We start from the raw sequence: 24,368 nt of genomic DNA, 5'->3' as shown, positions 1-24,368 counted from the left end.
TGCCTTTGTGGATCTGGGTCTTTGTGTCTCAATTCCCCATCTGTAAAATAAGGATTATAGTGGTTCCTTTGTGCCACTCTTTGTTTCTTCTCTTTGAGAAGGGGTTGTTTTTTACAATGTTTTGTTCAGTGCCTAGCACAATAAGAATTCAGTCTGGGTTTGGGCCTCTAGGCGTATCATAATAGAAATGATGATATTATCCCCCTTTTATCAATGGGGAAATGAAGAAATTAAGGGCCTGATTTTCAGAAGTGCTGAGCACCCACAACTCCAATTGATGCTATTGGTTCTCAGAGCTTCTCAAAATCAGGCTCTAAGGGCCAGATTTTTAAAGGTATTTTCAAAAGCATCAAAGTGCCTTTGAAAATCCTATTGGGTCTATAGGTGCCTAAATATCCTTAAAAATCTGGTCCTAAGTGTCTTGCTCAAAGTCACATAAAAAAAGTTGTAGCAGAACCAGGAATAACGCCCCAGATCTCCTGAGAGTCCCAGTCCAATAGCGTAACCCATGAAGATTTGTCCTCTTTCTATCTCTCAAAAATGTTTGAAATGCCGCATTGTATTTGCTTGAGAAAAGCATTTGTTGAAGAAAGGGCACATAGTTCACTGGATCATGTTATGACATGATACAAATTAACTTGTCACAGATTTTAAAAAATGATGTTTTTTTCTTTTTTGGAAATGGAACAAACTCTGTTAATGTTCTTGTTGTGAGTTACTTAGCTGAGACACCTTCATGTGATGCCACCTTCATTATTTTGGACCTAATTGCAACACTTTTGTAATTTTTGTGCTTATTTGGTCTTGGGGATGCGTGTTTTCTTTCTTCAAGGCTGCTGTAATGCTCCTGAAGCAAACTTAACAGAGACTGTAGTACTGAAAGCTTTCTGAAATCATTCCTGAAATATGGTGTATAATCTCCTGAGATTAACTCAATGACAAAATTTAAATGTAAGTTTAATTTGACACCTTCCACTTAACTGATTCTTAGTATATAAAAAATGCTTCAGTTAAGTATTTAAGATGACATTTAATTGGTCCTGGGTAGGATACCACTCTATGTAAAATCTTTGTGCTTCTTGAAAACTTTAATCACTGTCTTTCAAGCAGGGCTAAATTTACCGTCACCTGGATTTTGTAGGCTTATAAAAGCTTTAAACTGGGACTGACCTAAGAAATTTCCTCCAAATCACAGAGCTACCCTTACTGCTTCTTAGGAACTCTTGATTAGTGACTGGATTCTCATTTGGAAAGAGTTCTACAGAACTATCAGGAAGTTCCTCCCCCCTCCCCATCTTTCTATGAAATGGGGGGGGGAGAGGGTTGATTAGTAAATGAGCTGCTGGAGGAAACAACGAATTATCCCATTAAAAATATGTGTTGGGTCTATACTGCTTCTTTGGTTCATTGTGCTTAGCTTGCAAAGTTACAGTATTACAGGCTGGAATTGGAGTACCAGACAAAGAGGGGAAAGTTGTCCAAAAATACTGTTTAAAAAATAATATATACATTATTATTAGTCATTCCATGGCAATAGAAGTTATAGCTACATTTCAGTAGAGCTCTTTCGCTCTTCTACTGCCTTTTTGGCAGCAACAGTCCTCTCTTAGCAGTGTTTTAGTGCTTAGAGTTGATGGTAAGCTATATTTTATGCATATAATGTTTAATTTAATAAAGCAAAGTGTGATTATTTGAATTAATTAGAGGATGTGTAAGAGCTCTGTGTAATGCACTTATGCTATTCACCTTTTAAATGCACATTTATATCTATTGATCTCTATATATTTGAAGTGTATTTATGCAAATTTGATATACTAACAATGTGAGGCATTATAGATAACTTGCAAGGGCGTTGTAGTGTAAATCCACACTTAAAGCATCAAACAACATGAGTTAAAGTTCTGTGTTCTAACTAGTATATGCTTTTTTAAAAAGGCTCGGCTGTTCACTCTGTTGAAAAATACATCAGAGTTGTAGCTCAACCTTTTAAAGTGATAACTTGACTCCATGCTTGGCATGGTAGCCTTAGATTTTTTTTTTTTTTGCTATTTAAAACAGATGTAGTCATTACCAGGCTATCTAAACTCTGCTCTTCACGCTCTTCTTACAGGTCTGACTACCTCCAAAGCATGTTAGGGGGAAGCTGTGTTTGACAGTAACTTCACAGTTGTCACTTTTCGCCACGGTTGCAATGCTAGGTGCCAAGGGTGTAGCCAAAGGGTTACTTATTTAATGTATTGCTTCGTTTTTTATCCATGATCCTCACTGTGCCCTCTGAATGCTATACAAAAATGTAAATTAAAAAATGATTGGGAACATTCATCTAAGAACCTGACCAAATGAGGCCCCTTACTCTAAGGGATGCCCAGCCTGGGTTCAGGTGGACTACCTGATTCATTGTGTTCTATCTACAATAGTCTTCTTCAGTGAGAGCCCTGCCACTCACTCTGGAGATCGGACTGCTAGAAACTAGTAGTACAAGTGTCTAAATTGATCTTAATTACCACAAAATAATGAGAAAAGGGGATTGACAGAAGTGACCTCATTGATTTAGAAAACAAGTGGAAGGATGAGGTGACAGAAATGAGCCAGAATAATTTTCCAAACTTCCCCATTTTTGAATTTTGGTTGAAGAGTGAAAGAGGGAGAAGGTCTCAGATAAGAGAGCTGGATCTGAACCATTGATCATCTAAAACACAAATACTCTCAGATTTACCAATCTCTAATGCCTTTCACCCTGTCAATAGGGCAGCCATCTCTGCTATGCTATGCTAGAACTTTTTAGCTACCTTTATAATATTTTGAGCCTCTAGGATGAGCAAGTTTTTCACCTTCTTGAAGAAACTGTGACAGGCCCAATAATCTTATTCAAAGCTATTTTCTTGTCTTAGGGCACAAGGTACTTGCATACCTTGACCATTCGCTGATGGACCAGAAGAATATAGCTGGTTAGACTGGCATGGTCTGATTACTGTTCAGTTCAGTCAATGTCTCCATCACTGATTTCCACAAAGATGGAATTAGTGGTCTTCTAAGTCTTTACATCTCTCATGTTTCTACGATCCTAGGAAGACTTTATCGAAACTGTGGAGGAATGGCCTTAGGCATGTTGCCAGCCAGGGTGAGAAATGTTTTTGTCACCCCACCACAGAGCACCCAAGGAAAAATACAAACAAACAAAAAAATAGCCCCAGTGGCATGGCAGTATGGTGCCTGACTGCCCTGCTTATCTACCTCAGTACCCTCACCCCAAACTGGCTCTGAAACGACATTGTCAGCTCTTTTCAATGGATGGTACCAAAAAGGAACAGAAGCAACAGGGATGGCTTTATGATTGTTCATATAGAAAAGTGGGAACTATTCATGAGAGGAGGGGGAGTTACAATCCACTCTGCTATGGACACAGTGATGACGTGCTTGTTCTCTGAAACCGAGGCTAGATACTAGAGTGGAAATTATCTGGGTGTAGAATAAGTGTGAGTTGAGCCATTTTGCATTTCACTAGCTATTTTTCAGTCCCAGACAATGTTACTGATCTGGTAAAATGTTGCCCCCTGTTAACTGAGTGAAGCATGTGACATGCCTTGATGTCAAAGATACCATTGAGTAGAGTGAGCATGGTTAGTCTCTCTGGGTTGTGTCTATTGAGCTGAAACTGGAGGGATCTGGTAGCACAATTCTGGGTTAAGTGCTGCCCTTGTACACCAGCAGAGTGAGTAGGGATCAAATTGGCCAGCTGGATTTCCAGCTGATTTAGTGGGCTTCCCTGGGTAGTACAAGGCCAGTATGGCATTAAAGATTTAAATTTTTTGTGAGGGGGAAAAAAGTCAAAGAATTCTAACAAAAATTAAAATATTCAGTTTTCAGCTGAAACATTTTCTGTTTTCCTATACATTTAAAAAAAATCTAGGAAGGCCGATACTTTCAATTAAACAAAACTTTTCACAGAAAAATCAATTTTCCATTGGAAAAAAAAATTGTTTACCAAAAATTTTTGACCATCCCTCCCATCAGGCTCTCTACAGACATTTCTCTGCATGCAGTTTCTCAGTTCACAGGTCTGAAGTTTTCTTTCAACCTTAACGGTGAAAGATTGACTTTTAAAAAATGAAAGCTGAGATGCTGGAGAATGAGATAACACCTGTACCGTTGTGTACTGGGCCAGTCTGAGCCACCATTGTGACCATACGATTCTATTGGTGGGTTTGTTTAGTACAAGCCTGCAGTGTTGCTAACTCTTCCAGTTTTATTGTGAGTCTTATGATATTTGGTGTTTTCCTCCAAGCTCCAGTTCTTACAGGCCTAGTAATATGGAGATATACCTATCTCATAGAGCTGGAAGGGACCCTGAAAGGTCATTGAGTCCAGCCCCCTGCCTTCACGAGCAGGAACAAGTACTTATTTTTGCCCTAGATCCCTAAGTGGCCCCTTCAAGGATTGAACTCATAACGCTGGGTTTAGCAGGCCAATGCTCAAACCACTGAGCTATCCCTCCCCCAGTATTAATGAAGAATCCCAGCTGTCATTAAAAACAAATGTCTAGCTCTCATGATTTCAGAAAAAAGCTTAAAAACATAAACCGTAAAAGTTCAAAAACTAGAACACAAATGAAAAGAATTCAAATGGATTACCTATTAAAATCTCATGATTTTCAAGCCGAGCTCATGATTATCATCTAGATTTGTGACTATTGAATGTTTGAGGCTGGCAGTACTAGGCCTGATCACACTTGCCTGACATGTTAAAGCAACTTCATAGTTGCCCAATTAAGGGTGAAATGTAACTAAAATGTAGCAGCTCCTCACTTTCTTTCATCTGAAGATGCCCCAGTGGTTGGACTTCCTCAGAGAGCTTGGGATGTTTAAAAATTCCTAATTAGGTGAATGGCCTGTACTTTTCCTTGACTGGGGACAAATTTTAATTGTGACATGACAATCAAAATAAAAATATACCAGACAGGCAAAGAAGCGAGTGGGGTAATTGACTATCTACAAAGAGGTTTTGAGTGAAGGGGAGGGGAAGGGAGATCTTCACTGGAGAGGAGGCATGTCAACTATGTTCCATGTTTGTAATATAGCAACCTGGCCAGTCCTTGCTTAGCTCCAAATCCCGCTCCTAGCCTACTCTGAAGCCACTAACTTTAGCCTCAGGCTCTGCGGTCCTAGAACCTCCTTTCTTCCCAACTTTGTTGGGGGGAAGGGGATGTTTGATGAATCTGTGCAGTGTTATATCCAACCCTACTCCCCTTATCCATGCCTGGCTATTGATAGTGTGCAGAGTGGTTTATACGCACCCTGGTGGACATCCTCTTGAATTCCTGTTTCCCCAGCACAGAGAAACCATACGGATTCCAGTGTATCTGGGACCCTAAACACCTGCATGGGAGGCAAAACCTGCCCCATGATAAATTACATGGATACGGTTATAAAGTAGGGAGCAGATTTTGAATTCTAGATCTCTTACTTCATTTTTAACAAAATTATTTTTCCTTGTAACTTTGTGTCTCTGCTACCCAGAGAACAGCAGCCAAGGCATCCTGTTACTAATATAATACCTGTAAATTCCCCTAGAAGGTCACCGTAGATGGTGTAGCCTAATGGCTAAAGTGTCAGCCTTATATTACAAGGGTAGAGAGCTCACATTCTCTAGAGGCTGTCCTTTTATGAGATATCCTTCAGTTTTTATTCTCTCAGTATCAGAGGGAATGCTCTATTTTTAACACAGAGATAATTTTAATTGAAAAAGTCTGCATTCAACAAAAATATTTAATTTTTATTTCAAGAATCAAAACCTAGTGATACAGATTTTTTACAACGCACAGACATTCAAGTACAGTAGATCTTAGTGTAAGCAAAGAAATCTGGATCTGATTCAGAAAGCATTTCTATTCAGGACATACGCATGTGCTATGTGTCAGTAGGACTTAAGCGTGAGCCTAAGTGCTGTCCTGGATCAGGGTCATACTTTGTATGAACTTGAACAATTATTGTAAGAGCTACAAAAAGTTATCCATGTAGGATCATAGAATTGCAATATTACATCAGCCAAGTCTGACATTAGCCAGATACTTCAGAGGAAGGTTCAAGAAACTCCAAAGTGGGCACTAATATGAAAGGAATTGTCTTGCAGCTAATTTAGTTCTAGAGCTGTGGGTGGGAACCAGATTTTCTATTTCATGAGAAATTCTGCAGTTTTGATATTTTTCTCTGTTCCAAATCAATGAAATAAAAAAAAAATAATGACATTTCTTGCAAAACAAAATAAAAAAAACATTTCAAGTCAATTGAAACATTTCGTTCTGATTAAAAATATAAATTCTGATTTCATAATATAAAAATATTTTTAAAATTCTGATTTAAAATATAATTTTATTAAAAAATGAAATGGAAAGACCTTTGGAAATGGAAACGTCCCATCCTACATGTTCTTTGATCTTATTGGACCATTCCATTCTGATTTTGTCTCAATGAAATTTTGTTAAAAGTGACACATTTCTGCAAAACATTTCTCTTTTGATTAATAGGTATTTTCTAATGGGAAAATGTTCTGTTGGAAAATTTTTGACCAGCCCTACTTAGCACCTTAAATTCTATTATTATTGTATGTTGTAATCAATGCCAGTGCATCTGGGACCCTGTCCCCATCTGGGACAGTGTAGTATCATGGACAAAATGCCTGTTTTATATTGCAAAGAGCTATGGCACTCTGCCTCAACTGAGGGTCTGCCACTTGTGTCCTAATGCTGAATTCAATGTGACTGTTCACGTGCGCAAAGTGACTTACATGCACAAGTGTTCGCAAGATCAGGGCCTAAGTTGGAAATTATATTTCAGTTGCATAAATATATCTACAAACACAGCCTTTTATGTTAAAGTACTAAACAGGGCGCTGGAGCGCAGAGCATCTCCGGAGCAGTGGAGCTGCAGGTTTTTGCCTGGAGCTGGAGTGGAGCCGGAGCACAGCTCCAAAGCCCTGGATTAAACAGTAAAATTAAACTAAAAGAAGCCAGACACTGAAGAAGACAAAACAGCAAAAAACAATTCCCTACCTGACCTCCCCAAAAACCACCATGGTACAGTAGAGGAATGGAGGTAGGAAAGAAAAGAAGGCCCTGATTCTGCAATTGGCTCCAAATGGGTGGATTCTTGCACCCTCAAGCAGCCCTCCTGAAGTTAATGGCCTTGGTTAATATTTTTATTTGTGGAATAAAGGATGCAAAAATATTCTGTAAAATATTCCTTTAATAGGAGTAGTAGTAGCAACCACCATCCCAGGATTGCCTAGCACTTCCCATATAACCCCCAATTTTTGATAGCTTAGAACTTTGGAAAACTTCAACTATTTGGGTTGATTTTTTTATATTTTTGGTCTCTGCCATGAGTAGGTATTGTCATTATTTTCCAGTTTTGATCTAAAATGATTCAACTATATTTAAGGAAGCAGCTTCTGAAAAATAGCTAATTTTACCAAGATTCAAAACCCTCTTGGCTGTTTTTGTAGCTGTTTGTTTTAGTGCCTCCATGATTTGGAGCAGGAACTTGAAGTTTGACAGGGGAAATAGTCCGAGGGTCAGCAAGGTACCTTTTGCTGGCCCCATGAAAATCCATCTAGATTTTTCTGAGTTAGAATTCCCTGGGAAAGCAACTTTTACACATGTGGAGTAGAAGTAGTGAGGTTTCCTTGTTAATTTTCTGAAGACTTCATTTGCACTTTACATGCATCCAGGTCCTAATGAACCTCCAGACAATCAGACAAAGTGGTTCCCTCCTGTTTACACTCACTAAATATGCTCTGACATAGGGAAAGGTGCACTTTGCTGTGAGTCTCTCTACTACTGATCGGTGTTAATTTTGTGCATTTTGTGGCCCCTATGTTCGAGGAAAGCTTCATACACATACTCCATTTTACAGACATAGTCACTGAAAGGTTGCACAAGGTCATTTCTAAGCCCTCGTCTACATTACAAACTTATGTCGGTATAACTACGTCACTCCTGAGCTGACCGAACTCTTGGTGTAGATAGGGTTATGTCAACAGTAGGGCTTCTCCCATCAACATAGCTACCAGTTCTCAGGGAGGTGGAGGAGTACCTACGCTGATGGGAGAAGCTCTCCCATTGTCACAGGTAGTGTCTTCACTAAGCACTACAGCTGTGCCACTGTAATGCTGTAAGTGTAGACAAGCCCTAAGGTAGCTAGGAATAAAACCTGGGTCTCTAATATGGCAGATGCAAGTCTCATTCACTCAGCAATGCTGCTTCAGAAATAATCTGTTAAATCTAACTCAAAGTAGGAGTCTGTGCTGTGCATCTGAAACTTAGGAAATTAAATAAAAAAAAAAGTTAAAACACCACCATGTAATGTTGCCAACTCAGGCACTCAAACGTTAGCAAATGCCAAAATGAAGATGGCTAATGAAACCCTAATTCTGCCACTTTGAGTATGCATTATGATATGATGGTTAATTGCATGATTGTATACTTTTTTCCTCCACTGGGTCCCCGCCTCATTCAAGCACAGGATAATTTGTGGAGGTCTTTCAGTCCAAATCACCCCTGGCTGGGATACAACACAGGTTCACTGTCTTTACCCTCCAGGAAATCTTCATCTACTATTCTCCATCATTTTTATGAGGCATTTCATTTTCTCCTACTTGTGGCCAGACCAAAAAAGAAAAGGCAACGTGTGATCTAATAAACAGGGAATCAATTTGGGACTCAGGAAATCTGGGCTGTACTCCTGGCTTCCCACCCAGCTGGTGCGTGATCCTGGGCAAGTCACTGCTCCTTTCTGTACTTCTCTTTTCCCTGGCACTCTTTCTCTCTCTTGTCTGTTTACACTGCAAGCTCTTCACTGAAGGGACTTTTACATGTGTTTTTTATGTAGCCTGCACCACAATGGAGCCCCAATCCTGCCTGGGGCCTTTAGGTACTACTATAATATTAACAATAGTGCAAACTCAAAAGCCTTGAATGGCATTTTAACCATGTCTGGTCCTGTTTTGAGCAAGCAGGCAATACAGTCTAGTGCTACAGCATTGGACTAAGAGTCAGGAGACCTGGTTCCTATTCCCAGCTCTTCCACTGACCTGCAGTGTGCCCTTGGGCAAGTCACTTGCACTTCTCTGGGCCTGTTTCCCCTCCCACTCTTTGTCTGTTCTATCTATTTAGAATGAAAATTCTTTGGATAGGAACTCTCTCTAACTGTGTGTTTATATAGCACCTAGTAAACTGGGGCTACTACAATAATAATAATTAATAATAATAATAGTATGGGAAAATTCTTAAGGAAGGCCATTCGCATGACATTTCCAGTCTAATATTTTTAGACTCCAGAGGTTCAGATAAGTATTCAAATGTTTCCTTTTCTGAATGGATTGTCTGAATATATTTAATTGCAAAAGGCACACATAGGACAATGGTCCACTATGTTGTAAAAAGCATTTCCCTAAAGTGGAGACTTTTACATGGGGGTTAATCCTACCATCTTTATTAAACCTGCACACCTCAGAGCCCACATAAATGTAAAGGCAGGGATCAGTGCATAACATTTAAACTGTCAAATGTTTGCATGGAGAATTATTTAATGGTTTATGTTTTATAGTAGTTTGGCTTTGGTTGTGTGACCCCACTTCAATTTGTCTGTTGCCTCTTCTTCTCTTTCTCATCCCCAGTGACCACAATCTTTCTGAATTCAACTGTGAACATCACTTCTAGAGAGGCGATACCAAAATCAATATTCATTTCACAGTTTAGACCCTTTACTCAGTTTCTCGCTGCTTCTCCCTTTGCATCCTCCATAGTGTCCTTCAGCTTAGCGTATCCAAACAAATGCCTCTTTGTTAAGAGCATCCTTAGACAAAACTCTAGCACCTCCATAACAAGCTCAGAATAAAATGGAATTGCTGCATAGTAAGTTCTTGATTCTTCTGACATCGCAGTTAAAAATCCGATTGATTACAGTGAAAGCACAATTGGGCCCTTAAAATTTAACATATTTTAGACGTGTGGGAATGCTATAGGTTTCTCCAGGTTTGGGATTTCTTGAGCTGTGCTGTGTTCTTTCCAAAAAGATTCATTGAGTTAGACAGGTCAAGTTCCTGTGGGTGCAGTATATGCCATGCACTGGAAATTAAAGACCAGAAAATTAGCAGGGTTTGTTGTGTTACAAAGCTGTAAGCTTTTTTTTATCATTATACTCATGGAAAAATGTGCTGCACTAATGGAACACAACATTATGTTCCAAGTTGTATTTATGCTTGCAAGTAATGAGTATACTTCAGTTAAGCTTGGTTGGCAACAAACTTACCAGTTTTTCACCTTGACTTTATTTGATATGTACAAGGTGTGCTGTAAAGATAATGCCCTAGAATTGCCAAATGAGCGACTTTAGTCATGGCAGTCCTAGCATGGGTAAATGTGATGATGTGCAATTGGGAAATGGGAGGAAATCTCAGGAGACAAATCTTTTGGCATTCCAGATATACCAAAAATTGTCTGTGTCCCACTAATAGAAACCAACAAAAGTTTTTAAAAAAGGCAAGACTGGGAAAAAATTAAATAAAACCTAGTATATGAGCAGAACTAATATTAGTTTCCTGATAGGTGTAGATAGGCAAATGGAGTAATGGATCAGCTCAGGCATTGCCTGGGGAAACAAAAAGAAAATCTTCAATATCCCTGTGCAAATTGAGGACGCTAACAATAAGTGTCTTTAGAAAGTAAAAGCCGATTTTGGGGGAATCAATTAATACTTTTTTTTAATGTAAATTCATATGGAATTAAAATTTGGGTAATCTGCAAACCACAACTCCTGAGTCTCTAATGGGCAGTGTAATGATTGTTGATTTCAGTTTGTATTAGTCCTGCCTAGTCTCTTTCGGCGTTCCAGTTTCAGCTAATGGAAATCAAGCCCATTATGGAAAACGTAGGAAGCAAGTACATTAATAGTGGCATTGACATTAATTCAGATTGTAAACAATTCAGAACTGTTACCAGTACATGCTATATTGTGCCATCTTATTTGCTGCTTTCATAGGACCATTCCTTTCAGAGCTTTTTAAAATACAGAACATTGATTGATCCACAGTTTTCTGCGTTGGTAAACAAAACTGTTTGCAAATTCTGTTTTGCTCCCCACATCAACCCTTTACACCTTTTTTATGTGTAGCTGCAAACACTTTTCAAGCCAGCAATGCCACCTACATTCATTGCAATGCAGTTCTGCGCTTTACTTTAAAAAAAGTTTAGCAAGGGGGAGATGTGGGGAAGAATGTAATGTAAGAGGTAGAAAGAAAAATGAGCTTATTTATACAGTAACACGTGTGTTAAATGCCTCCTTTCCTTGGCTATACACTCCCGCATTTTCTCTCTCACACACGTATATACACACACTCTCTTTAACTATGCTTTGTCAGAATTAATGAGAAAAGTTCCCTTGCCCTAGGGGTAATTAGTGTCCTTGGAGTTAAATAAGCTAATACTTAGACACCTCTGGCACAGGCAATTATGTTTGTGTATTGAATAATTGATTCAAAGAGGGGGGGAAGGGGCCGCTAATCAGATCTGAGCATAATGAATTGATTTAATTAACAGGGGAATCTGAGGGTCCCTGGGAAATGTGTGCATTTATTCAGCAGCAAGAGAGAGTGCAAAGCACATAAATTGAGAGAGGAGAGAGGCAGGCAGCAAGTGCTTTTGCGTTCAGTGATAGGTTCGCATTTTTCCTCCCCCCCACCTCCCTGCCTTTGAATATAATTTTAGATTTAGAGTGAAATAAAGAGAAAAGCACTTTGGAAGCCTGGAAAGCTCTGCAGTAGCGACAGCAAAAGAGGGGGGTTGTGAGCTATCACATGCAATTACATTAAAACAAAATTTTTGACTGTGCTCGTTGGGAAGGCGCTGGAGAACCGGCCCTCGATTTTGCCTCCCTTACCTTTTTAAAATTATTATTTATTTCTCAACTGGTATTTGAGGGGGAGGAGGGGAGATTGCTTTTGCACTAGCAAAGCTCTTCAGTGCGGCTGCTGCATGTAATTCTAGCTCAGTGCAATCTAGGTTAAAAGTCGTGCAACTGTAGCTAGCTAGCTAGCTGGCTGGCTGGCTGGGGTGGGGGGAGAAAAACAGGGAGGACGATCCGGGTGCGTTTTTCGCTCGGCAGCGCTTTGCAAACACTCTCCGGTCCTCCGTCCCTTTCCCCTCCCTGGAGCGAAGGAGCAGAGGCGGCGGCTGGAGGGAGAGAGGACGCCAGAGACGGAGCGGCGGACGCAGCTGCTGCCCGCGACCCCCGGGACAATGGTGTTGGACAAGGAGGACGGTAGGTAGGAAGCCGAGATCGTGCCAGAGCGCGCTCGCCTGGCTCCTGTCCTCTCCCTTGGCTGCGGCCGGATAGGCAGCGCGAGCTGCAGGAGGAGGGAGACAGCTGCTCTGTGTGTGTGTGTGTGTGTGTGTAGAGCAGGGGCATTTCTGCAAGTGCATGTCACTGTTACTGTACAAATCGGAGCATGCTGGCTCGTGTGTGTGTGTGTGTGTGTGGAGGGGTGTCTAAGGCAGGGCTTGGGTGATTGCCTCGCTAAACTCCATCGGATTTGTCGGATATTTACTTCCCCAGCTCTTCTTTAACGAGAACCGATTTCTTCCCCACTCACGTTATTTTTTGCTCTCATTAGCAAGCGGAATGTTCTGTTCATTAGATCTTTCTGGCCTGGATTAGGTTTCCTGCCTCTTTAAATCCATTAGTTTCAGTATTTTCTATTCTCCCAGCATGTCCACTGTCTGTTATCTCCTATTGTCGTGTTTACCCTCTTGCCTATTCCACCCTCATGCACCTCCCTCCCCTCCCCAGCTCCCTCCCCCTTTATGGCTCTAAACCTGCTATTAATGACTAAGAGCTCACAGCTTTGCTAAACTGCTTCACAAAGGGCGCCTTGGCTTATTGTGGGAAAGGATTTACTTTTTAAATGAGGCTGGGAAGAAAAGGGGGTGTGTGTATGTGGAAATGAGAGAGCTGACTGCATGCAAGTTTAGATCAACCATGTGCTTATTGTCAAGACTTGCTAGAAATTCATTTGGACTCACTTGGGAGCGGGGAGGGAGGCAGGGTTGGAGGCAGGATTTAAAGACTATGTAAGCTAATTTAAAGGGAAATTAATTCTGGCGTGTAAAGTATTAAGAAGTGCTGGAGAAAAGAGAGACTGGCGGTAACTCTCCAAAATAGCCTCCTGCATCCTGACGAAGCACAGACAGCGAGAAATAAGGTGCTGTTGGAAGTGGTTTTTGTAATTTGGGGCCCGGGCGAATGGAGAGGATAACTCGGACCTCTGTCATCCACTAGTCTGCAGTCTTAGCTGTCAAATTTGGCAGTCCAGGGTTATTTGCTGCAGAGTGCTGGGGTAATGGTTTTTGTTGAGCTGAAAGCAATCCTTACAGGCTTGATGTAACAACACACTTAAAAACTCTTGCTAGCTTTATCCTACCGAGGCATTTGAATCCCCCACCCCAATCTTTAAAACTTATTTACAAAGCACCAGTGAGTACTGAAAGCATGATCACCTGCTGTTATGCATGGCGATTGCTTCTTCCCGTTTTCCCCATAAGAGTTCATCATATTCACTTTTTTTATTCTTTTAAAATCATTCTATTCTAGTGTCATTTTCTCCATAATTGAAAAGACTGTTTCATTGTCAGCATGATTGCCTGTCAGAAATGAACATATATATGCCTGGACACCACTGATTCTGGCAGTATTTTGCTGTCCTTTTTCTGTACAACTGTGTTTTCAAATAGTGGCCTCTGCCTTAGGGATGAGCACATGGGTGGCTACTGGGTCAAGGCAAAGGTAATCTCATACACTCTTCATTGGCATAGGCAACGCCTGGGGAAAGAAGTCCGTGCAGCTCAGAAAATGGTCCTTTCCTCCAAATCCTTATTGGGGAAAATTGCGGTAACACAACACTGATATTTTTAATTGATCTCCTTCATCTGCTGATACCACTTTCCCACCCTTTCATCTCCCGCCAAGCTATGCCAGTCATATTATGTACAGGAATAGGAGCGTTACAGAGGTAACTGTCTTTTGAGGACACAGGTGAGGGAATATGCTGTCGGTCATCATGATCAAAGTCCTGTTGCCATTTCAGAACTGCATGACATCTTGGTGCATATAACTGTGTCACTGGCCATGAGGTCAGGTGGCATTAGCTTGTCACCATCATGCCAGCTTCAGTTACATTGCAAACTGAAAAGCCTCACATTGGTAGTGTTGCAGTGAATGCTATATGTTATGTGCCTGTATAAATTACCATAAAACTGCTCTCCCTGGTGGATGGGGGGTTTAATTTGGAAAGGTGACTACCAGAATAAAAGAGACAGCGGGAAGTGTCCTTTCCCTCTCAATCTTGGAGTATCTGCCCCTGCAAGGTGAGAGCCTGCTTGACACATACCTTAATGGAATCATTTGGGGAATGAGGAAAAATCATATGCCTGCTTGTGTGCTCCACCTGTGTGGGAGGGGGTCGAATCTCTAACAGCTAGAAGGTTAAATGCACACTGGGGCTCAGAGGGGTGTGTGGGGAGGGAGCTGAATGCCAAATTCATCTGCGGACTTAGAGGCCTTTATAGTATTCTAGTTTGTCAGAGTCCTCTGAAGTAAACTGATGCAGTGTTAGTAATGGGGTGTATAAAAGTCAAAAGTGTCTGTGTGTGGGGTGTGTGTGGGTGGGTGGGTGGAGAGGGGAGTAAAGGGGAGAGAACTTGATCTAAATGTTAAGTAAAAGGTACGAAATGTTCAGAAAAAAGAAAAATAAACCTCTCACATCTATTGCTCCACACACCATGATACATGGGGCTAAGTAATAAAGTCAGTACAGTTAAGGAAGGTTAATTCTTTTCTGGTAGTGCTCATGTGCGATAGGGTTTTTATTTCCATCTGATTTCATATTTGTGGGTAAGCTACAATGGGCGATCCCTGAAACTTAAATTGTTACAGTGCAAATTTTGTTTGACTAGAGGGAAAAAGGTTGCCTTTTTACTTTCAGCATGAAAGTCCTCCAGTAATAATAATAATCTAGGCAACGTCTTAATCTCCCTTAACTTTTTGCCAAAGGGTGCCTGCCAACCCATATCTGTTTAAATCTGATTGACGGGTTAACAGCAGGATGCTGCCTCTGCCGCAGAAGTAAGAGAAGCAGGTGAGCTGTGAGGAAAGACTGAGATCTAAAGAGGGCTTGCTAATGGGGGTATTTGGGTTCTTTCAAGTATTGCAGACGGACACGTTAAACATAAGGAGCTCAGGGCTGGAATGATGGTGGTGTAGGGAAGTGAAACTAGAACCATTGATTATCCAGACAGTTCTCAACAGCCCTCATTCCGGGAGCTCTCGTGAACGACGATATAAAAGGAAATAATAGGGATGGTGGTGAAGGTAAGGAGGAAATTAGAATGAGATGTACTTAAAAAGAAGAATAGTAAGAAACCCCTGATGTGGAGATCAGAGTAACAAACTGTAGTAATGTCTGGGAATCTTCAAAACTGTTGATAGTGTAGTTATGCTAGTGGAGAAATTATGCCTGTTAAAAGTCAGAGGAATTAGGGACAGAAGGCGAGATTAAGAGAGGAAACTATTTTATGAAGAGGTTATTTTATGCTTTCCTTTCTCTTTCTGCCTGACTTGGATGGAGCTCCAGTTGCCTGATCAGGTGTGAATGTTAAAAAGGATGCTGGATCTGCACAGGTTATAAATGGACTAAAATGGAGGCTATCACTAGCTATACCAATTGCTTGTCTTAAAAGACCTTGTTAGTGAAAATGGGTCTGTTCTATTAATGCAAGCAGGTCTCCTTCTGGGGACAGGTCTGTTTTTGTTTTTGTTTTTTTTGTTTTGTTAGGATTTTTAGAAGGTTAAAAAACAAAGTTGCAGATCAGATACCCAATTGACTTTTTTTTTCTTTTTTTGCAGGGTCATTTTTAATCTTAAAAAGCTAGCTCTTCTGCATAAGAAGGCACTGTGATAGTTTAATGAATGCTGCATGCATCCATGTGGGAAGCCAGGAATTGTTTAAGTCCCTCATTCCTCCAGCAGTCTTGGGGCATTGCAGAGAGCTCACATCCTCTTAGGTAGAAGTTGTAATGTGCTCCTTGCTTTTGCATCCCTGAGAGCTAGTTGTCCAGCCGTATTGTTGTTTTGGAGGAGATTGCTCTCCCAGCCTCAGGGTACGGGTTGCAATGAAGGCTTCAGGGGAGTATGCAAGCCTTAGGGTGACACCGTCACCATCACACAGGGTCTAATAATCAGTTTGCTGCCTAGTAAGTGGAAAGCTGCCTTGACGCAAACACTTCTTGGTGTCTATATGGGCAGCAGAAAAACAATGCTACATTCCTAAGGGCTCTGCAAATATCATTGTGGGTAAAGGCATAGTACAAAAAAATTGTCAGGTTCCTGACTTGAGGTATTGCGGCACTGTCAAGTTATGTCTGTAAGGTACTATCGATTCATGTGTCTGAAGTGACACAATATAACCCGACTGATAGAACACAATGTAATATTAGAAAATATTTTAAAACGGAAACGTATGCAAGTGTTTTCCCCAAACGAATCTTCAGAGCTGAAGTTAAAGAACATCATTCTGAGCCAAAATCTGTAGAGACTTGCCCCCATGCAATTCTGGTGTGTTTGCCACCGCTGAATTTGGCCCTCTAGGTCTCTTTCGTTTTGACTTGCACAAACAAACCAGCCCAGGGTCCAATACGATAATTACATAGCTCAGGATTATTATAGATATTCCTCAAATATATAATTACTGCTAATGCTTTGACAGTGGAGAGCAGAACTTCTGCTAAAAAGAACCCATCAGTAAGCGGATCTCAAATATCATGACCAGTTCAAATGATTGGTTTAATTGTAGCTGATTCTGTTTAAGTGCTAGTAAAGTGTTTTAAGGGATACAGGAGATATATATTTTTTTTACTTGTGTCTGAAATGAGCAAGTGTGTGAGGAATGTTTAATGTAAGAATTATTAGTTTGCAAAAGGGAATCCAAGTTATTGGGTATGTAGAAGTAATGCAGGAATAAAATGGATACTGGTACAGCACTCTACATGTTAATGCATAATATTTTTGACAGCTACATAATCAATCTGTAGGTATATTTACCAAAAAAAGTCAACAGTAATACACAGCCGCTATTTAATGTAGACGAGAAGCTTAAACATCATGTAATTATCAAAGTCGCTACTTTAAATATACTCTTTACAAAGATGAAAAAGTATTGTCCCAAAATAGAAGCTGTGGGGTAGAAAGAGTGTCAGAAGTAAGGTGTTGTGATCCAAAAAACGTTGGAATATGTTTTCTAATAAAGGTTAGCAATACATTAGAGGAAATATTACAGTATTTACCTATGCTAGATTAGAAATTCCTAATTTTCTGTTAGTTAAACATTTTTGAACAAACACTAGCAGGCATTAGTTACCACAACTTTGGCCTGTAGTCCCCTTCCTTTTTATTTTACAGTAGCTAAAATAAATGATCACTTAGCTGTTGCACTCTTACCCTAAAGTACAATTTCAATCCTTGCAAACTATATTAGAAGGAGAAGAATAGAAGTTTTAAGTACTGGATGAAAATGATTCTATGCAAAATGATATATTTAACATCAAATATGTTCAAGGACTGTTAGGATTAAGTATTCAAAATGAAGGGGGAAGGAAAAAGCCATTTGAGCTGAGGATAAGGAATCTAATTAAAAATAGGTATTAAGGATATATAACTTGAGCCTGCTATCATGCTTTAGAAGAGTACTGTTGTATCAGTTGTAAAGGGGAGGGAGAAATATCATTAAAATGAGAATAAAATGTTTTCTGGGATTAAAAAAAAACCCCCACGCTTGAAATTGTAGATTGCGCTTCGCATTGAAGGACCTCGTCCTGTAATCTTGATTGACACGATTGAAGACAATGGGCTACTTGTGAGAGTAAGGCCTACTCGTTTGAGGAAAGATGGACGATTGCCCTCCCCCAAGTGTGTCGGTTTATATTCCAGTATTAGTAGAATTAACTGCAACAACGATGTCTCTGAGCAAGTAGAGCAAATGGGCAAGGATTAATATTGCACTCAATTTGTAGAAATTGTTGTACTATCTGAAACGCTGCATGAAGTACTGAAATTCACAAAGTGTATTTTAGAAATTTCTTAAGTGTGCATGGAAAAACAAGGTCAAAATGAGCTTTGAGAAGTGTTACATCAAGTTCTAAACCGTGACACATCTGTGAAATAGAGTTAATAATGGAAGAAGTCAGTGTGACAAGGCTATGGTCTTAGAATCTATGCAGGGAATTTTAAGTTTTAGTAGGGAAAGGGAGGGTCCCTAACTCATTAGAAGCTACAGGACAGTTTCAAATGACACTTCAAGTTTTCAATGAGCAAAGCAAGGAAGGGGGGAATGCTTTGGAGACAGCTAGAGAGTGGTGAAAGTAAAACACAGTTGTATAAGATGCAGTACATAAAGATAAATATTGAAAGAGTATGTTGTGTATGAAAATTGACCGGTGATAATGAACAGCATTAAAAAGAGGCAAAGTTAGTAATGTTTGAAACACTAAAGATACTCAGTAGCTATTAAAACTAAATTTACAGATACTGTACTGCAGGTGGTGCTGCTGAGCTAGAAAGGCTTAAATTCACCATTAAATCCTGACAGAAGAATAAGAGGGGGTCCCTGGGAAATGCGTGCATTTATTCAGGAGCAAGTGGGCAAAGCGCACAAATTGAGAGACAGAGGCAGCAGTAGCCAGGCTTAGATATATTCCCCTCTCTCTGAATATAATTTGAGATTTAGATTCATCTTAAATCCAAGGGAAAACACTTTGTAGGGGTTGAAAGCTGTGTAGTTGCAACAGCCGGGGTTATGAGCTATCAAATGCAATTACATTAAAACAGATTATACTGTGCAAATTGAGCCATTTAGAAGGTGAGAACCAAAGAAACAGCTCTGATCCCCCCCTTTTTTTCTAAATTGCAGTTTTAGTTCCTTGCAATTCTGAGGTACAAAAGTAGGTGAGACTGCTTTTGTATCTGCAAAGTGCTTCATTTCTGAATGTAATTCTAACTGAGTGCAATCTAGGTTAAAAGCTGGACAACTGGGTAATTAGAGCTCACTGGCTGCTAAAGGACGATCAGCTGTGCTGTGGCTCATCTGTGCTCCCAGAGACTAGTTCTCTTCTTCCCTGAGTGAAGGCTGCTGGAGACAGAGCATCTGTACCCGGACTCCTCTTGATCCCTGAGATGATGGTGCTGGACAAGGAGGACGGTAGGTGGGCTGAAATTCCTTAAGCTTGTACACAGTGTATGCCTTATGGAGTTACATGTAAGTAAATGGCTCTGACACACATGTACAGTGTGCATGTTTGGGAGTTCTGCCTTCACCCTTTGATATTTTTCCCTGTGCCAGTAACAGGGGAAATTCGCTTTTTATCTTAGTTTTCCCCTGGCTTTGCTGAAAAGTCAGCTAGCCCAGAAGGGTTTACTCCAGGCTCTGTTTGCTGGAGGACATGTTGTATAAACAGTTTATTTTTTTTATTCATTTGGATTTTTCTTCCCAGCAAATGACAATATGACTCTATTTTGCCCATCTTAGCCTGTTTAGTTTAGTAGCCTTTATTTTTGCATCTAATTTTGAGGCTTCCTTTCCCACATCTTTTTTTAATTTACATGTTTAATATATATTACTGCTCTTTATATTACTATATATTACTGCTCTTCTTCATAGCTATAAACCTAATGACAATAAGCTAACAGGCCTGCTAAACTGCTCTGGCAAAAAATCATTGGTTTATTGTGAGAATTTACTCTCTCTAAATGGGAGAGGTAGTGCTACTGTAGGAAGGTAACTTAATGAATGAAGCTGAAGGAGAGAGTGACTGTGTTTAAGTTTGGGTGCTGGCATGTGCTTCCATTATTTTTAAAGCTAGCTGTCCTTACGAAGGAAGGAGCAGTGCAATAATTTAGGGACGAGTCAAAGATTACGCTGAGGCACTGTTATCTAGTATTAGAGAACCTGTGTCTTCCTCATGTGACTGCCATTTGCCTTTGGGCAAGCAACTTAACTGCTCTGTCACTGGTAGTTTCTAGGATGAATATGGTAAGTTTGACCACAAGTTTTCTGATGAGAAAACAAACATTGCTTTGTGACCTGAGTGACAAACACAGCATTTTGGGGGCGCTACCATAATGTTAATGGCAAAGCTAAATATTGGGGATTGCCATTTCCTTTTAAAAAGGCTATTCTGACCTTTAGATAGGTGTGAGCGCTCGTTATTTTATATTCATTTTCTAAATAGATAACTTAATTGTGTTGTGTCCGCCAATTCATGCCGCTGGATAATATGGATTCTGGTGGCTTTTAGCATATCTGTGCATGCGAAAAGGTCTGTAACAGCTGAAAAGTTAGATGTGGGTGTCATTTGGAGGCAGAATGGAGGGACTGAATTTCCACGGGTTTACAGACTGGAGAAAATTTGGAAGGATGTTTAATATGCCTGGAACCCTATGAATTTAAACACGTTGACACCCAGTAATAGCAATATTGCTATGTTAGATGTGTCTCAGTTCTTGACAAAAAGAGGAATTGTTTTCCACTGTCATAATTGATGCTAATCACATAACACTAATAGTACTTAAAACAAAGTAATTCAAATATCAGGTTGAAAGGGGAGGATTTCCTCCTATGCTGCTGTTCTAGTATTAAAATGGATTTTGTGTAATGGGAAATATTTGGAATAGGAAGAGCCTGAGTATTAAAAAGTAACCCACATCTGGTGGTTTCTAACCAGTAGGTTTCATAATTGCTACATTGAGGTTTTCCAACATTAAAATAACCATAAGAATTCTGCTCAAATATTATATCAGACCTGTAGCTTTACTTATAGTGGACTTTTTTCAGGTATCTGCAGGACCATCATCAGTAGATATAATGTATTTTACGTGATCAGCGAACTCCAACTTATTTGCAAGTTCAGAGAACCGTAGTCTGGTTTTATGGAGTGGAATACAAGTACTTTGCCTAACCTTGGATTGACCTGCAGGTTGTGGTGAATAAAATTTGGATGGATTTTTTTTCCCACCAAGACTTTTCCTCTTTATTTAAAAAAAAATTACAAAAATCTTATTGCCATTCTTCTCAGTTCTATGAAATTCATAAAGTCTTAACTCTGAATTGACAATCATGGTGTCTTATTTACAAATTTCATGTCTGGAAGGCATAACCAGTCTTACCAATATGGTAGCAGTCAGTTTGGCTCCCTGAAATTTCCAAATAACCTGACCTAGAAGATAGAAATTTTGATTTCTATTGAGTTGTCTGATTGGTTTCCTTGTCGACATATTAGAGCTTAGAAAATGAAGTAGATAAGAAGCATCTGTTACAAATCTTCTCCAGCAACTTTGCAGATGACTGTACGGTGGCTAAAAAGTATTAAGTGGTTGCATATTGCTTATGCTGGAAAAACAAATGAAGGTCTCTGGATTTCAAAGGCTTTGAGGCAGTTCAGCTCTCAAAGGTGTTCTGTTGCCTTTTTTGGCTGTGTAAGTTGAATCTAGTGAGTTTATTTTATTAGAAGCATAAGGCTACTCTGTAATCTTCCTCTGAATAAGACATATTTGGCTGGCTGACCTTATTTCCTATTGGGCCACAAGTTGTGTACTGCTTTTTTTTTAAACAAAAACAATTTCTCCCACATTTTAAAATCCTCCTTTGCAGTTCATGCTTGCACTCAGAATTATAATCTGTGATGATGGAACAATATGCACAGAGCCGAACAGCCAAAATTAAATTCTTTTGTTTGAGGAAGTGCTGTTACCTGCGTAAAAGCAAAAATGCTTCATGTAGAGATCACATTTTCAAGTGTAATGCGCGAATAACACTCAAAGCAAAACAAAATTCAGTCTTTGTAATAGCAATTAGGAAAATACTGCTGCTTATTCCAGCAGTAATATTTGTTAACAATGAAGCGCAGCCTAGTAAGTAGTATGTATGGCATGAAACACACTAACAGAAATCATAATTCTTTCATTACAAAAAATGCAACTTTTTTCACCTAACTTGTGCTGTTAACTACTCAGTGTCTTAGACCCAGCTTATTGAAGAGCTTGTTACTGCACTCTTCACATGTACGAAGGCACTGATCAGAATGTGTTCATACCCCAAAGCTGGTACTGCCAACAGGGCATACAAACATGGATCTTGTGTGTTAAAAATAGAACTTGAATCAATTAAATGTGGCAAAAGAATAGGCAATGTGAATACCAGGTGGGAGAGTTCCAGCAAATGTGATGGGCGTCTTGGATGAAGACTTGATATTTAGAGGGTGACCCCAAAATATGGGTACCAAGGACGGACGTGGGTGTGAGTTTGCGAAAAGAAGCCGCGCATCAGTATGAAGTATTTAGGGCAATGAATATCGGAGAATCTGAAACAAGATCAGTGGTAAACAATGGAGACGTCTGAAAAAGGAGGTAATATTGCGGCACCAGAAAAAAAAACAAGCGGTTTGGAAGATGGTTGGAATAATTTAACTTGGAGAGAACCAGTGTGCGCTCCAGGGCTGCGGTCTTCTATTCAGTTAATCCATGCATTTCTGAAAGGTTGTTTAGCAAATGGATTTGTATTAACTGATTTGATGTGAGTTGAAACAGCAGGTAATAATCAAACACTTGCATGCATCGGGCTGTGGGGGAAGGAATAATACGGGGAGAATTAACCTTAAAATACAGGACTCCATGAAATAGGGCCACAAAACAGCATTTCTCTCATCTATATTTAATAGCAGGAGGTTCTCACTTATCCACTTAAAAGTATCACTTACGCAACATGGTAAATGAAGGCAAAGCCACTTGGAGAAAAAGAAAGAAGGACCAGATCTAGATAAAGATGGATTAAATACCATAGATGTTGATCGCTAGGTGGTTATAAAGTGTGAATAAAAGCAATGGGTCCAAACAGAATCCTGTGTCATGGTAAGTCAGGAGAACAAAGATATTTTTTCTCTTCTTCCAACCACAAACCCAGTGACAAGAATGATCAGTGAGATAGGACTTCAGCCATGAGATCGGGGTCCAGGCATTCGTCTTATAAATGAACATGTTAGATGCCACTGACAAATCCAGCAAGATGAAGATATGACATTTTACTCAATGTATAGAACCATTTACATTCAAGATCATTATAGACCTCTAATAAGGTAGTTATTGAATGAACACAACCTAAACATGAACTAGTGCTACCTTTGGAAGAAAGAATATCCAGTGGCTAGGTTTGTCAGAGATATGTGAGATTTTTTTTTTAATCAACAGATATTATAGATTTTTATTTTTAAACATTTTTTTTAGTTTTAAATTTTCACAGTTCTACAAAATTATGGGGGGTGTCAGACAGAGTTAGACAGCAATTACTGAATGGCAGCAGACATTGATTTCAAAAAGTTAAAATTTTATAAACATTCAAACACATTGTCAACAGCACATGTCAAAACATACAAATATCTTGAAATCATACTGAGTTCTCAAGCAACATTTTTCTTTGCCTATTTGTCAACTTAGGTTATTATCAATAGAAATATTTTTCATTGGTATTTGTGTTTTTATGGTGAAATCAACATTTACCAATAAAAATATAATCTTTCCAAGACCACCTATATGTTGCTGACATTAAAAAAGGCAATGGCAAATTGATCAGACACGTGCTGAAGAGCCAAGCGAGGAGTGATGGGGAAAATAGATGATACCTGGCGAGGACAGAGAGTCACTTTCTTCTAACACTGAATATGGAACTTTATTAGAAATCAGGAAAGCTGTTTTATTCTGAAAGCTGTTTCTTTCTTCTTCTGCTTTTGCTGAGAACCTTCTCCAAGACCTGTCCCTGTCTGGCTTCCTGTTTCTGTTCTAAAGAAACACTGGACGTCCTCCTAGAAGTCACCTTATTCAAAGAATGAAAAACTTCTGTTGCTGAGAACTGGTTATATAACCCAACCAATTAAGGAAATGTATATAGTTAGGGGCCAATCATGCAACCTGCTGCATAAGTGTAATTGCTGTGGATTCTGTTTTGGAGTCACAAAAGGGAAATGTTTGAGATTGTACCTGGTACAGGAAGTGTGAAATTGGTGGTATAGCTAAAAGTGCAATGGCAGGATGAACAAAAATGAGAGGTGATAGCTTAAAAACGTGTATGAAGAGGGAAGTGGAGGGCAGAAAAGCAAGGTTCTAGGTAAAAATAGAATAGGATTTGAGATGGATAAATCATCAGATTAGGTAAACACCCTAAAGCAGCGATTCTCAACCAGGGATCTGGGGCCCCTTGGGGGGGGGGCTGCGAGTAGGTTT

The 24,368-nt window shown here is 39.7% G+C and overlaps 1 protein-coding gene across 5 annotated transcripts in view; it reads left to right on the top strand.

Moving 5' to 3' along the window:
- Positions 1–11,641: 11,641 nt before the first annotated feature.
- LMO1 (LIM domain only 1) overlaps positions 11,642–24,368 on the top strand; it is a 75,221-nt gene continuing 62,494 nt past the window's right edge. For 2 of the 5 annotated variants that reach the window (XM_024101632.3, XM_065592157.1), the window contains exon 1: positions 18,716–19,299. Coding sequence is in view for 2 of the 5 variants with exons in the window: in XM_005309612.5 (XP_005309669.1) it covers positions 19,275–19,299 (25 nt within the window). In the remaining 3 variants the exon portion in view is untranslated. Of the gene's footprint in view, positions 12,315–17,894; positions 19,300–24,368 lie in introns of those variants that run through there. The other 3 variants (XM_005309611.4, XM_005309613.4, XM_005309612.5) reach the window with 3 other exon arrangements.

Source organism: Chrysemys picta, chromosome 4 (genome assembly GCF_011386835.1).
Source record: "Chrysemys picta bellii isolate R12L10 chromosome 4, ASM1138683v2, whole genome shotgun sequence".
NCBI lineage: Eukaryota > Metazoa > Chordata > Testudines > Emydidae > Chrysemys > Chrysemys picta.
The sequence above is the reverse complement of the archived record's forward strand: the minus strand, read 5'-3'. Positions and strand labels throughout refer to the sequence as shown.